Consider the following 15,146-nt stretch of genomic DNA (forward strand, 5'->3'; position numbering starts at 1 on the left):
AAGTAGGTACTACTCATCGCATTGACACCAGTCACTAGCCTCTCTTTCCTAAAATTCAAGTTCGCCTTAACATGCATATTGCAGAACAACATACGAAGCCGCTATCACCATCCTCCAGTGTGCACTACGTTATCATCTCGGACACCGTTACCCGACCAACAATACCGTTACGTACGCACGCCGTCTTCCTCTGCACCTCCTTTCACGGATTACTCGAAGAGGCAACAGCGTTGCAAACCTCCAAACACCAGATTCAGGATCAACACCACGATCCCCACATCAGGCGTCCAAGCGAAGCGAACATCTTGCTTCACAGGCGGGTCGGCCCCGGATACCGCGTGTCAGTCGCCCGCTAGGGCCGTGAATGCCGTCTCTTCACGCAGCCTCCGCCTCCATCAGGGCAAGGGATCAACGGTGACCAGCGAAGCGTAGTGCGTTTGTGGAGAAGCGTGGGGAAGGAGTGACATTGCGCGGTTGATACTAAGGCAAGGACCTTCTGCATCTGGCGTTAAACGACGCCCCTGCTGTTGGTGGAGCCGATGATATGCGTTGAAGCTGTTTCTGCCTGGCATGACAGATGCTGATTGTTGTGGAAAGAGGAGATCACCATCTCTTGTGCAGTTTGTGTGGCTGACTGGCGGTGAGCAAGTAAATCTAGATTTCGTTCACGTATGCGCCCTTGGCGACAGGACAGTAACATGAACTATCGCTTGCTGCGGAGTCCACATTGGAAGCAGGTGCTTCTCCGGCAGGATTGTGTAGTTCGCTATGCTCCCCGTGGGGTAATCAGATGCGATTGTATCAGTGGCTTGCTATAACACTGTCGCGAAAATGCCTATCACATGGTCAGGTGGTCTGCCACGAGCAATCAGAACGTGAAACAAGCAGGTAGGTGGCAGCCCCCACGCCCAGGCGACACACCAACCCCGCTGACCCCGGACTCGCGAAGCCTCAAGCCATCATCATCCAAAAGAAGCACGACTTTTGCCGGTGAGAAACCCAGGGCTTTGGGTTTGCGGGCGCTTCCCCGATCCCTGTGAGCACCGGAGTTCCGGGGTGATGCATGCACGTGTAAAGGCTGATGAGGCTTGTGTTGTGCATTTGCTTTTTGTTGCTTTTCGTGGATACCGCTAGCCTGGGGACGACACCCATAGGCTCTGTGTCCGGATTTGTATAAGTGGAGGACGGATGCGAAGCAAATCTACCGCCGGAAGAATACGTACATGCCCGAGCTGGATTACGCGGAAACGAGAGTGTTTGACCGTAGCGCGCGGAGACGCATCTCGGTGCTGATGTCAGAGCGCTTCGAATGCAGGCGAGCATGCGGGTTGGTGCGGAGACAAGGTGTGGGTGTTCATTCCGGGTGGCACTGTATGACCCCACACGGCTGAATAGCGAGACCCATTCCCGCGGGCCGGAGGCCTGTATCATCGGTGGAAATGCGAGATCTACGTTCTAACTGGTAGATTTGCCAGTTTTTAGACCTTGCATATGAAGAGAAGGGAGATACATACGAGCTTACCCCAGATGTAAGCAGAACACGTCTGACGAGCAACGCGCGTCGCGACAGAGCAATAACTTGGCGGGTCTTGACTGTGGCAGAGGTGTAGGGTGGACTGGTGCCCCTACAATCAAAGCGTAGATGTCCGTGTTACCTTCTTCTTATGGCCCTCTGCGACAACATCTAGGCGAGGTCCCACAGCGTCGTTCTCGTTGACGGCTGCTTCATCCATCAACAACCCCTCAGTGGCGACTTCATCGTCTTCTATCCAGCCATAGAGCTCATCAGAATTTGGTTCTCGAGCCACGTCCTCGTCGATCTCGGCGAAGGATCTTTTAGGCGGTCTGGCTTCTGTTGGGACGAACAGAGGGGTTGCAATATCGTCGGCTGCTACATTCATGTCGCAAAGACCGTGCTGTATAGCGTCAGCGGGAGCTCATCGCACAGGATGTTGGAGCGCATCGTGGTAGATGAACGCTCTGCAGGTAGTATATCGACGCACATGGTCAATGGTGAAGGATACCACGTTGCCCACACTGCCTTCTTCCGCGAGAGCTACACCATTCGCCTTGACCAAGCTAGCAAATCGCGCTTTCTGCAAGCTGTCGGCTTGTACCTTGCTCTTGGCCTTGCCGTGTCGGGGCCAGTCTCTGAAGAGAACCAGACGAGTAGAAACGCCATTCTCCCATTCGATCCCTGATATTGCCGGTACCAACAATGCGCGTGAAGCGCCACGGATGCGTGTAATGGTCTGGCTCGTCACTAGTAGGGCGATGTCGTGCAGTGCAGCGAAGCGCGTAAGTGTGGCGATCAGCTCGTTGATGACGGTATATCGACGTCCCGCAGCCCACCGTGCCTGATCTGTCTTGTTTTTGGGTAGGCGGTCGTCGACATTGCGGGGGTATGCGTTATCGACGAGGGTTGCAAGAGAGTCTACGACGACCAGGCTGGTGCCGTGCGGAGGAAAGGCAGCGGGCGCGTGCATGAACAGCGCCAGGAAATGGGCAAGCGTCGGCATGGGCAAGTAGTGGAAATGAGCACGCAGTTCATCTCGAGAGATACCGGGCGCATCGGGTTGCGCAGTGAGCATGTCGTCGACGCGATGCTTGACCAAAGGCGCACAGGCAGCGTCTGCAAGCAATCAATTAGCCCTGGTCCGCAGTTGTGGACATATACATACCGATCCATATCACTCGCTGGCCCTCGCGCAGGGCAGAGACTGCAGCCTGTATCCTTGAACCCTTCAGCCGCCGTCTCTCGTGAAGCTGTGACGCAGGCACAATTACCCAAATGCTGTCTTGCCGACTCCGGACGGGCCGAAGATCTCCGTCACCTTGCCGCGTATGTATCCGCCCGAGACATGGTGGCCCGGTAGGCTCGGCGGTGAGAGGACCTGGTCGAGCTGTGCCAGGCCCGTCGATACAGTGCGGGCTCCGCGCGCATGGAGGCTTTGGAGGGCTTGGGATGCCGAGACGGTGGGCAGCCTGTCTGTGATAGTGTCAGTTATCTATGCCATCTGCGCGAGAGGAGCAATTGCCTACGCGACGAGGGCGACAGCTGGGGTGCTTCTTCACTGGCCATGGTGTGTCGTGGCTTGCGGTCGAGCCTCAGCGGATTGCGATGGTGGTGCGGTAGTCTCGTGATCTCGCGTTGACGTGCATGACGTTTCGCGTTATTCTGCTTGCCCTGTGCGCGATGGGGTCGAGACAGCCTTCGTGTAGGTAGAAGGTGCGTATGGTGGGTGTTCGGGAGACTTTGTCGAGAGCAAATGCGGGCCGCGGTTTATCATGACTCGCACCCTCTCCTCACTTCCACATGCCTTGCTTCCTTCTCGCGACAAACATACTGCCCCAGGAGAGACGCGTTTTGGGTGATCTGGTCTTTCACTCGTTCAAGCACACCTGCCTTGTGTGTTCTAGCGCCGACGATATTGCTTGGGCTTATACCTTGGCATGTTTTCACGATAAGAGTCGCATCTTCGAGCTTCTAGATCTCTCCTTTGACCACACGCCACACTCCTCTCCCTAGTAGCGTGTGAACGTCTACACCAGCATGGCGGAAAATGTCGAAAACTTCGTACTTGCTGCCAATGGTATGCTCAAAGAAGCTGGCATCAGCATAACACTCCAGGCAGTCCTCCTTACGACGGCATCTTGTATCGCCCCTCTGGTCTTTTTGCTTGTTCTCGCTGCCTTCAAAACACCAAAGCCACTACCTCCGCCAGCTGGTTGCAGGAAACTCGGGCTCCAAGGACGCAGTAACCTGGAGGATCAGTATTCTAAGAGATATGCCAAGGGCGGTGACCCCACTCCAGAGAAGCCATGGACGGTCAAGGCACTCTTCGTCTACCCCCTGAAGTCAGGTGCACCCGTCGAGTTGAGCAAGAGCGACATCGATCGCACAGGACTGAAATATGATCGCCAGTTCACCCTCGCCCAGCAAGTCACGAGCTTGCCCACGCTAGACGGCAAGGTGACCAGTGAATGGCACTTTATGACCCAAAGGAAATTCCCTCGCCTTGCTAAAGTCGACACTGAGATCTGGGTTCCGGATCCTTCCGCAAGAGGCTACAAAGAAGACGGAGAATGGGTCAAAAGTGAGGGATGCTTGGTCATTCGTTTCCCCTTTTCTCCCGACACCGACTTCACGATCGAGGGTCTGATCAACTATGGAAAAATCATGTTGGCAAGATTGAGTCGAAAATCGGAGCCGATGCTGGAGTTCAGAGTACCTTTCAACCCTTCGCCGGAGAGGATCAAGAGCAAGGGATATCGGAGCGAAGTTTTGCGTATCTGGAAAGACAGCCCTACTGCACTCAATGTTAGCTCGGAGATTGATCGCGAAGTCTTCGAGAAGTTGAGATATACCCTTGGTGCAGCAAATCCAATTGCGCTCTTCAGAATTGACACGAATGCGTATCGGGAAGTACACAAATGCGCGCCCAAAAAGGAGGATGTTGGATTTGAGACGGTCATTGGAATGCACGATTCGGTACGTATGGATTTTTTCAGTCATGTCTTACTATTCTTTGATCTCAGCTGTTGCCGTTCCAGGCGCCTGAATCTTGGAGATTCTGTCCTGACCTTCTACGGCATTATGATTAATAGTACTACAGTACCCGATCCATATTTTGAATCTCGCTTCGGTCCACGACGTAGCATCCAAGCTCCCCAATCCCTCTTCCGAACTTCCAGAACTCTGGCAAAGGCATCTTACCCTCCTCGACGCGCTGCGATTCCGCGCAAACATTTACATCACTGGACCTCCTGCCTTTGCCGAAGACGACTGGAAGCAGGCACAAATTACTTCATCTGATTCCACATCCTCCATGAACCTGCACATCTCGTGTCGGACGACCAGGTGCAAGTTGCCTAACGTCGACCCAAAAACTGCTGTAGCCGATAAGAACGAGCCTCTGACTACGTTGAGGAGTTACAGGGTTATCGATGAGGGGTCTAAGAATGCGTGTCTGGGTATGCAAGTCACGCCATTGGATACAGGAGCCGTCGCGGTGGGTGATAAGATTGACGTGTTGGAAATTGGGAAGCATCGATTTGAAGGAGGGGAAGGAAGGAAGGTTGACGGCTGAGCGACACCGCAAGCTCAAACGATGGAAACCGCGTAGATATCTCCAGGTACCTACTGCGGTGGAAGTAAGACTGCCTCTGTAAAATAAATGCGAGATTCTCTTGATCTCTTAGGTTCATTGGCTGTGTAACAAAGCATTTTCTCATCAGTAACCCATACCCTCATATCATTAACCACCCCCATTTCATTTCCCACTCCCTTTCCATCTTCCAGGCCCTAGGATCCCAGGATGCGTATCCCGGCTCAATGGCCCAACTCGGCATAGTAAACAAGTCCTTGCACAGCTCTTCCTCGTCCACCACACCTATCAGCTTTATCAAACTATCCCTCATTCGCGGAAATGGGAGCCGGTCAATCCACCGCGGATGTACAATCATCATTTGCAGCTCTGTTGGATGCAGAGGTAATGGAATATGCGGCTTCGGCATGGGAGTCCGTGAGGAGTAGGTAGTAGCGCAGGAAATGCCTTGGATGTCGCCGTTTGCATAGAGTGCAGCAAAGACGGTCAAGGGGATCATGGTCTGGGCTAGTGGGGAAGGTATTGAGCAAGTTTGGGGGTAGGGGTTGCACGTTAAATCAATCTCTAGTGCGCTAGAATGTACTTCTACGTTCTGGAAATGTGGGCAGGGTGATCTCGACGTATTGAGATGCGCGATATCGTCTGGACTGGATCTAATTGCGATCTCAGATGATGTATCATTCGTGGAGGATTCCGGGCGTTGGGTTTGAGGCAATCGCGATGTCGATATGCTGGTTTCGTTTTGAGCTTGACGTAGTCGCTGCCCTACATTATATGAGTATAAAATGATGCATGCGCGATGATCCACACATACGGCGTGCACGTTGTGCCAATCGGTCCTGTATCTGCTTCCTCTTCTTCGCATCTTGGACATTTTTCCACTCATCATCCCTTGGATCCGTTCTTCGTGCCATCGTTTTTCTACTAATGGCTTTTGAAGGCACTTATATAGGTTTCCCGCAGTTATAGGATCGAGTAGAAACTCGTGGGAATACTCCTGTAAGGCGTCCACAGTGCTTACAAATACACGGGCACTGATAAAAGAAGGCTGCACTAATGAGCATGGGTCTCGGAAGAGCGCTTACGACACTCAAAATTGAAAACTCCCACTTGACAAAGTGTGGCTCAAGCAGAGCTGACTTTCAAGTTCTCGTTGGCGTTCTGCTGCCGCGTTAGACTTGGCGATGTCTCCGACTGTCTTTACGTAGGTAGAATACGCCATCTTCACATCCCCCATTTCGTCGTATTATTCTCTAAGGACTCCAATCTTGCGATCCTTTTGAAAATCAGGAGCTGATGAATAAAGAAGGTAGAAAATAGTCAAAATGGAGAGAGACCTTGGGAGCTGGAGGCAGCCATGGTGGGGCTTCCTTTCTAGGATTGGTTGGCGCGGGGCTTAGTCACCACGGGGCCCTCCAACTCTTGCCGTTTGCTTTCAAGAATGGGTCCTGCTTCAATCAATGAGCTTTCGCGATTGTTGTGTATCATCACATACATCAATTCGTATTAGAGTTGCAAGCGCCTGTGTTATGTCCTGGGATACCGTCAGCCTCTAGACATCACGCTGATCACCTATAAATGCCGCACGGGGTGAAGCCATCCTGGCTTCTAGGTCATGAGGGTTTATCACTCTCGTCGAGGCCTCTGTTCGTGTGTCTGACAAGATCAAATGCCGCGTCGAAAGCAACGAAGTCACATCAACCCGCTATTGCGAGCTCCTCAGCGTGCTCGTCCAATAGTGAGGATCCGGAATGGGCTCTCGGCAATACCTACACCGTCAACCCTGCCGAGGCATCTCGTTAATCATTCGCAACGTGGATACATAAACGAATGCGATACGCTTAACTCATCGATCAGAAAGATCCCGGATCTTACCAAGGGCGGTCTGTGGAAGATGAGCGAAGAGAATCCGTCCTTTAAGGGCTGCGATAAAACACTGCTTGCATGCACACGAAGTCGAAGGGATGCTACCAAAGAAGGGACGTCTGTGTCTCATCTCATCGCAATTTCTATGTCTAAAACCCTATGTAGGCATGTCACACTAATCCTAGATGCAGGCTGGCAAACTTGTAACGGAAACGTAGTCCCTAGTGTACTTTGAGAGCTCAGCAGCCATCAGTAGACAAGGCCTTTCCCAGGTATTCTACTACATCTTGGAGGCTACTCTGTTCACCTTTGCAGAGTTCAAGACGATTGGTACAAGAACAGCGTTGTCAAGGGCAGCATACGTCGGAGACCATGGCCTAGACCGATATTGCAACTGCTTTGTTGGCCTGTCGAGGATCTGGCCCGGCCATACCCGTGCAAATCTCCCGGTTACACCAACTGGTAACAAGTTGTTGAAAGTGCAGACTACGGAGATCATACACCCGTCGAACATGTTCATTCACACAACCTGGCCTGACAAATCGGCCGTCTAACTCGGGTCCGCGACCGCGCACACGAAGGGCGTCGACTTGTCTAAGCTATACCGGCTAAAGCTGATTGAACCAAGCGGACATGCGTCCTATAGGGGTCATTACCCCGTGCTTAGGAGTTTCCAGTCCTCGCTGCGTTAGCGCCAGATCCTTCGCGACGCAACCGTGCCCAGGTGGACTCCGCCTCAAAAACGCGACAACAGATTCAACACCGACCACATGCAAGGCCGCAGTGCAGTCACTGAGCCGTTCCCGTGGGTGAAAGATTAGCTTCTTGATGCGTGCTTCGACCGGCAGATTATTTCTTGGCTACCTGCCTAAGACCTGCGTAGCAAGTAAATATCGCGTACGCAACCGAGCAGCGTCAAGTCAAAGAGGGACGTTGGGAGTGGATTAAACCTCTGGACCTCCGCCACGGGCGTAAACTTGTGATCCTTCGCGATGGTCGCGTAGAGGATGGACCACTGCGTGGAAGTCTGCCTTACTAGCACCATCTCTTCGTTTGAGAATAGATGTAATGGGTAAAGCATGTGGGTCAATATCTGAAGTCGTGTATATAAAGTTACGATGAGGCCTTCAGATATCAACATCAGCTTTCTAGCCCTCGCTTCACCTCATCAACCACCACTCAAACACACAAACGGCTCGAACTACCACCAAACTCACCATGTACACTCAGAGTCTCATCCTTGCGGTTCTGCCTCTTATGGCTCATGCTGTCGACATTATCCAGTTCGCCATCTGGGAAGACAGCGTTCCTAACACAGAGTGCAACCTCGACCTTGACGGCGCCTACTGTAAGCAATGTCCCCCGTGCTGGCCAAGTGTGGGCCATTTACTTATTCTATACATCAACCCTTAGTTATGTGCAGCAACATCCCTGCTGAAACCTGCTGTGCGAACTTCTGGAAGACTACAAGCTCGATTCTAGGTCGCGGCCTCAACAACACCCAGGTCGATGGCCGCGATCCAGACTCATTCGCCGTATTCAACGGCGAAGACGGCGACCCATGCGCCGTGACTACGGAAGGCTACTGTGGCGGCGGCGGAGGTTTCGAAGACTTCTGCTGGGCTACCGGTGGTGGTCAAGAAGGATGTGGTGCAAAGGAGACTGGAGGCTCACTCTGGCACAGTGGGGACGAACGTCTGGAGGGAAGATTTGCCAAGAGGTCTGTTGATGCTGTCAAGCCCAATGTGGCTGGGATTTGGGATGCGGTCGAACGCAAGCACCGTCACTTTAAGATGGGAGGCGACGTTCCTTCTGATGTCACCACCATTCTCGTCGAAGCTGTCAAAGCGAATGCAGGATACGGGTACCTGGATGAGTCGGTGAAGGCTTTTGAGATTGCGGAATAAGTTTGGTTAGGATGACATCGAGGTCTTGGACTGAGATGCATGTTAAGAGGGGAAACAGTGTTGGATTGTGTGCTTACGTGTCGACGAACCTCTCCTACTTCTAGTGCGACAGTCGCTCTTTTCGGAATTTCAATCAAGCGTTACTCTTCAGACTGGAAATAACTATCCAGACCACAGCTCCAATATTCATTGCTGTTCATAAGTGAAGAGACTCGCCCACTCTTGAACGCGTCTACCATGTCTGGGCATGTCTTTCTTCCCTGTTTTTTCGCTGGTATAACCTCGTGACCTCATCATCTCCTAATCCGAGAGCCTTATAGTAGGGATGTCGGAGCTGGATGTACAATACGGCTTGCGTCTGTACTACGGCATGCCCAAATGGGCCTCATTGCGGGGCTAACAGCACTAGCGGGGTAGCACATCGACATCGAACTGCGCGTTGGAACGTACAAAAGTCTGTAGCTCTCAGCGCTTTCTTTCTATCACACTTCCTCCCAGGTACAGAGAAGATGCGGAAGTTCGAACACCAGCCCGACATGGGAGGCCCGAAAGGAAGTGCAAGGGCCAGGGTGCAGCTACCGATAGCGCAACCAGCCGCTAAGCCAGCATCAAATGGGCCTTCGGACTCAAACAACATCACCTCATCGAGCGCCGACCCGTACAAAGCAGCTCGCGAAGCTCTCGATCGCGATGGCTTCGTGGTCTTATCGGCTTCGCTCTTCCCGTCTTTTGATCTCGACGCCCTGCGCGCTGCTGCCTCCCGCATGACAGAAGCGGCACGATCTGGGAAATGGCCATATATACGCACATTGCCGAAGCAGTTCCCACCATGGCCACAAGATCCCTCGAAAGGCATCTGGGGCGTGCAGCATCTGCTCCACCCGTCAAATCCCGATCATCTCACATTCGCAAGATCGTACTTTGACAGCGAGCTTCTGAAGTACGTCGCAGCACTAATTGGGTGTGGCGAGGACGATTTGACCATGGAATTATACAACATGCTGGTTCGACCAGACGAGGACTTCAGTCTGCGCTGGCATAGAGATGATGTCGCAGCTACCGCAACGCCTGAAGAAGAGCTCGAGCGATTGAAGAAGCCAGGGCATCACGCACAGTGGAACCTTGCACTGTACGACGACAGCAGCCTTGTACTTGTGCCTGGATCGCATAAACGCGCACGCACTGAGACGGAACGAAATGCGGACCCGTACGAAGTACACATGCCCGACCAGATTACTGTGCAACTCAAGGCAGGCGAGGTGGCCTTCTACAATAACAACATCCTACATCGCGGCGTGTACGACAGTTCGAAAGAAAGGATGACGTTGCATGGAAGTATAGGAACGACACAGGCGGGGAGCGAGCGAGCGAGGAATGTGTTGCAGCACGGTGTCGGTGATTGGTAAGTATCCCATACGAACTGCGCGTGAGACATACACTGACTTCTTACACCTACGTTCAGGGCCAAGGAATACGATTTCGAGGGATTTGAACCTGACATGGCAGAAAGGGCGAAGAAGATGAGAGAGAGGCTCGTGGAGATGGGACAGAAGAGCGGAGATGTTGGCTTTTTCTCGAAGGATGAATGAGTTTACGTGAGTGGAGTCGAGCTAAGAACGGTCCCGAACGATCGAGGGAGTGAATGTAATGGCGAAGGGTTTGTAATTCCTACGTAGAGTCCTCATGTTAACTTCATAGTTCTCTCTGCGTAATCGAGGAAGGTATTGAGTGGCATTAAAAGAGAATTAGAGGTACAGCGCTGAAACCTGAGGGCTGCTGTAAGGCCAGAATCTGATGATTGATGCTGTCACCTTGCCAAGTTGATGATTCGGTATCTTTCGAAGAATGGTACACATAGTCTCTGTGAGGGTGAGGCACCTGAATTAGAGGAAGGCTTCACGCTGCCGTTGTATCCCATTGTAGTTGCTCGAGTGTAGATTTTGCGATTGTTCAATATCTGTCACCGAACCTAGCCGCGGCAACGCAATCAAACAATCATGTCTGCTTCCGAGCCTTGTAGTCGGGTCAAGACGTCTAAGAATTTGCAACGCTACTATCGATAGAGGGGTAGCTCAGTGGTACAAGTCCATGGCGTTCCAGACCCACAGCCCAGGCAAATCCTTCACTACCCCTGAACAACCCGAATCAACTCAAAATGCTCCAGTTCTCACATCTTATCGCCCAATGCTTCTTATTCGCGTGGTGATGCCGGGACTATAGTGTTACCGTCTGCTCAATCCTCCATCAACAACACCTCCAATTCGCATCGGTGGTTTAGTGGTAAAATTAGCCGTTGCCATGCCTCACAGCACAGTTTCGGCTAGCCCCGGGTTCGATTCCCGGCCGATGCATTCCTTTTGCCATCCTGCGCGTCGTTGTGGTGGTGGTCCTAGGGAGGAGCATGTCTTTTTGCAGACCTGCGCGGGGTCACGTGCCAGTGGGGTGCCGCCAACGCCGGATGCTCTAAGCGCCTGGCTAACAGCGGGGTAGAATGCAGGAACTCGTCACTTGGAGTCCGCATTTTTGCCCTCTAGTCTGGCTGGAAGCTCGCACGGCAAGGACGCACAGTTCTGAGCGTAGTTATATAGGGCAGATTTCGCGACAGTCTTCTATACTTCCTAAAGAGGAGCCTTGGCGCAATGGTAGCGCGTTGGTTTTCGGCTGAAAACATCAAACACCAAAGGTATGGTTCACCGCGCCCCGAGACACCCACCAGACTCTAACAGATAACAGGTTGTGGGTTCGATCCCCATGGGCTTCGCTTAATTTTTGCTTTTTCCTTCAATCGAGACGCTCCTCAAACACGCTGATGCTCTGTCTGGAGTTGCATGTTTTGTTGTGGCCGTTCTTTTTGCAATCTCCACCATCGACTCTACCTTGTCGCTTCGGGTACTGAACACGAGTCACGGCAAGCAGTTGGACATTCCACACACGCTCGTTATAATGCCAAGCAGGCTGTTGATATCTGCATCCTCCCGGTGGCAGAACGCGGGACGATATACGTGCAGCCATCGATCGTCACGTTTCAGATACATTTTCCCAACCCAGCGACCTGGTCGCGTTGCTGTCAAGGCAATTAAGACAAGCAACTTGACGCACATAAACAAACCTGCCGGGTCTGCAGCGGAAGATCCTTGCGTCATCTTGGGTAAATCAGGGTTCGGGAAATTATGATACCCGTTCTTGTCGATCCGATAACCTTGAATCTGAAACGCGGTGACCAAAGAGTGGATGCGACTCAACGGTGCATGTGGGTTGGCTCCTCAACGACACGGAGGCTGACGTGTCTTCGCAATGATGTCAGATGGGCGATCAGTGAAGAAAGTGAGATTCGACGCTGACGGGGTTGGGATCAGCGCGGAGTTTTGAGTCCTGCGCTTTCCAAGGGCTGTGGAGTATACAGCATTTGCTAGAGTAGACAGATGGTGAGCAGAAGTCCTTTCCCGCCATCGTGCCAAGTTCCCTAGCAATCAGTCATCTTTCCAATGGACAAGCATGGATCTTCCAGCCACAGATAGGCCAAGATGTAATGCATCCCTGGACCCCGACAGAACGACTATGCGAGAGGCGCCCCAGACCTAACAAAGCTGTTTGAAGCGGTCAGAATACAGCAACATCAGCGCTGCCTCCCGTCCTTGGCGGTTGACCAGCAAATCCACACAGCCGCGAACGCTACTACATCAGAGCTTTCGTGCTGAGCACTCTTCGCGTGGGTTGCTTGCAAGGATGGAACATGCCTGTGTGCTGTGGTGTGTGTTCATCGTCCCAAGAGGTCGTGTGCACCGAGCTGCACAGCTACTACACCGACAACAGGACAGCAGATCCAGTTCCATGGCGCACTGTGCATGGGCATTGGAGATCCCGCAGACAGCGGCTGGACGGCAATCGACGATCGGAAGAAACATCCAAGCGAGACGTTCAAACATCAAGCGCGTTCCAATTGGCTGTTCTGCTAACAAATGCGCAGACTACATTGCTAGTAAAGGGCTTTACCCTGTGTGACGTTAATCAGAGCAGCCACAAAAGCTTCCTCGTGCGTGCTTGGCCGGTCTAGACAGCGATTGGATGCATGTGGGGTTCCAGACGGGTAGATGAGCCAAAATGCTTGATTGGTTGTTGGTAAGAATTTCTCCCCGAATACTCGTTGGGAGTGCTCTAGGTCGATGGACGCGTGGAGACTAAACACAACGGCTACAATCGCTGGGGTGTATTGAGGTATGAAAGTGTGTTGCGCAGCTGCCGCGGACGCGGAGAAGCGTCGACATTGACATCGTGGCGATTGAGATCTGGACTTGGATACTGGCGGATGGACTGGGTATGATAATACCCCAGAGATGCAGTGGATCAGTCGAGAGCATGGGCAACCAACCAAGCCTTGGTGCCGTCGGGTCGAGAAGTCAGACATGGTGATGTGTTGACACGCACAACGATCGGTTGCAATTGCCTTCCCTGCAGTGTCCAGGATACAGCAGGCAGCTTTTGATCGGCGAGCTGGATTTGCGTCTCAGCATAGGAATAGTAATAGAGCCTTGATCGAGAGGGATGGTTCCTTGCGACGACAATGAAGTACCGCCAATTTGGGACCCTGGTTAGCTCCGCGAGAGTCAATTCTATATGCGTTGTGCTAAAGGCTAGCGCAAATGCTCCGTCTGGACGAGTCTCGGGATTCTCTTACTGCCGAAGAAGGCGAGGAAAAAAGATGCACAAGAGGACGTGAAGACGTGTGGGTGAGGGCTGGTAGTGAGCGTAGATGATTCCCGAAGAAGCAGGAGGTTTTCCTCGATCTCTCCACACGAGTCGTTGATTGGTGGTGCTGCTCAAAATAGAAGCCGCACTGATCGCGTCTTTCTGCTGATCGCGTCACCCTGGCGAGAAAAGCGGGGCACAAAAAGACATGGTGGAACGGAGAAAACCCACCCTCGAACGCCATGAGCTGCGACGCCGCGCACCACTGCCATTTCTGCACAACAGCAGAGACGGGACTGCTAGGCGTGTCTCGAGTGCGGTTGCGCAATTAGAGGAAATGATGTTGTGCCTCGACAATGCACATCAAACAGCTCTCATCTCGCTGAGCCGAGCATCCTCGTCCCGTTCCCCACGGCTTGGGGAACATCGCAATCCGCAAATTTCATCACGGGGATGCGATCCTGCACGAGTCTCGCGGAAGGCCCGACGTGGTGCCGGGACCCTCTGCAATGGTGCCATGCATGCAGTGCCGGGAGCAGGAGAGGTGGGGAGTGGTGGTAGAGCCGTGGCATCAGGTAGGCACAGTAGGAGCAGGCACGGCGTAGCAGAGGGACGGGAGACTGGCGTGCAGAGGAGCGGGGTACAGACGTGTCGGTGAAGCATCAACATGGCGAGGGCGGGCTTTGGAGCGTCGTTATCGCAGCCCGCCAGCGACCTAACGAGCCCACCGCTACTCACCAACTGCTGCAAACGGCTGAGCCGCAGGTGCGGTGGGTCGCGCGACGCCGGGCGCGCGCTGCGGATTGGCCGTCGGGGACCCTCGCAGAGGCGAATTCGTAAGTGTTTACCAGATCGCGTCGTATCTGCTCGGCCTAAGCGCAACGCGTCGACGCACCAGCCGCGACAGGAGCTGGAGGGTTTGCAGGCAGCCGTGACGTTGGCCGGGCCTGGTGCAGTGTGCCGTTGCCATGCAGCGAGAAGCTTCCGAACGGCAGGGTGGGAATGTGGCAGGATCAACATGTGGTTAGAGGTGCAAATGGGCCGCCGCGATATTGTTGCTTATATCGGCTGCGCCCGAGCACTATATGACGGGGGCGCGACCAGGGTCAAAGTGAAGCTGGCGAGGTGAGGTGAGGTGACGGACGCTGTCTTCACAACGTCGGGGCGGATGAAGCTCAGCGGCCATCGGCTATGAAGATTTGCGTGAATACGACGAGCGGCAGCTGCCCTGGGCCACGAGCCGCGAGGCCCTGAGGCTATCCAGCAGAGGCTCACGGCATCCAGCGTCGCCCACACGCCTGCGACGGGTTGGCCGCACAGGCAGCCTGGCATAACGACGCTGCTGCACCTGGCGAGGCAGGGCAACGTGCTCGTTGTCTGGCGTGAGGAAGTTATTGAATCTCCTAGACCCAGCCGCGCCCGTCCGTGCGTGCTCCAGAGACTAGTGCGGCCCCTTTGCCTGACAACCTCAACTCTTCACCGCGACGGCCAACCTTACCCTCCCTCTATTATTTCCTTTTCTGCTTGCTTGTTGAATCGCACGTCGTTGTCAGCAGCAGAAGACCGACTCTCCACGACC

The 15,146-nt window shown here is 53.4% G+C and overlaps 4 protein-coding genes and 2 non-coding genes across 6 annotated transcripts; 5 read left to right on the forward strand and 1 right to left on the reverse strand.

The window, feature by feature from the left end:
* Nucleotides 1-1,631: 1,631 nt before the first annotated feature.
* On the reverse strand, nucleotides 1,632-3,082 carry J4E92_009447 (uncharacterized protein; the record flags this gene model as incomplete). The annotated part of the gene is made up of 5 exons (XM_051500795.1): nucleotides 1,632-1,916; nucleotides 2,004-2,632; nucleotides 2,682-2,734; nucleotides 2,788-2,985; nucleotides 3,057-3,082. 5 exons carry the CDS (start codon nucleotides 3,080-3,082, stop codon nucleotides 1,632-1,634), a joined length of 1,191 nt encoding a protein of 396 aa, XP_051348946.1.
* A 471-nt stretch (nucleotides 3,083-3,553) lies between these two features.
* On the forward strand, nucleotides 3,554-5,090 carry J4E92_009448 (uncharacterized protein; the record flags this gene model as incomplete). The annotated part of the gene is made up of 2 exons (XM_051500796.1): nucleotides 3,554-4,492; nucleotides 4,617-5,090. 2 exons carry the CDS (start codon nucleotides 3,554-3,556, stop codon nucleotides 5,088-5,090), a joined length of 1,413 nt encoding a protein of 470 aa, XP_051348947.1.
* A 3,102-nt stretch (nucleotides 5,091-8,192) lies between these two features.
* On the forward strand, nucleotides 8,193-8,881 carry J4E92_009449 (uncharacterized protein; the record flags this gene model as incomplete). The annotated part of the gene is made up of 2 exons (XM_051500797.1): nucleotides 8,193-8,322; nucleotides 8,457-8,881. 2 exons carry the CDS (start codon nucleotides 8,193-8,195, stop codon nucleotides 8,879-8,881), a joined length of 555 nt encoding a protein of 184 aa, XP_051348948.1.
* Nucleotides 8,882-9,417: 536 nt separating this feature from the next.
* J4E92_009450 (uncharacterized protein) lies at nucleotides 9,418-10,470 on the forward strand (the record flags this gene model as incomplete). The annotated part of the gene is made up of 2 exons (XM_051500798.1): nucleotides 9,418-10,283; nucleotides 10,344-10,470. 2 exons carry the CDS (start codon nucleotides 9,418-9,420, stop codon nucleotides 10,468-10,470), a joined length of 993 nt encoding a protein of 330 aa, XP_051348949.1.
* Nucleotides 10,471-11,144: 674 nt separating this feature from the next.
* J4E92_009451 lies at nucleotides 11,145-11,232 on the forward strand. The gene has a single exon. It is a non-coding gene; the product is annotated as a tRNA-Gly (tRNA).
* A 274-nt stretch (nucleotides 11,233-11,506) lies between these two features.
* On the forward strand, nucleotides 11,507-11,642 carry J4E92_009452. The gene has a single exon. It is a non-coding gene; the product is annotated as a tRNA-Arg (tRNA).
* Nucleotides 11,643-15,146: the final 3,504 nt, after the last annotated feature.

The sequence above is a fragment of the Alternaria infectoria genome, assembly GCF_024043175.1.
Source record: "Alternaria infectoria strain BMP 0036 chromosome Unknown scaffold_24, whole genome shotgun sequence".
Lineage (NCBI taxonomy): Eukaryota > Fungi > Ascomycota > Dothideomycetes > Pleosporales > Pleosporaceae > Alternaria > Alternaria infectoria.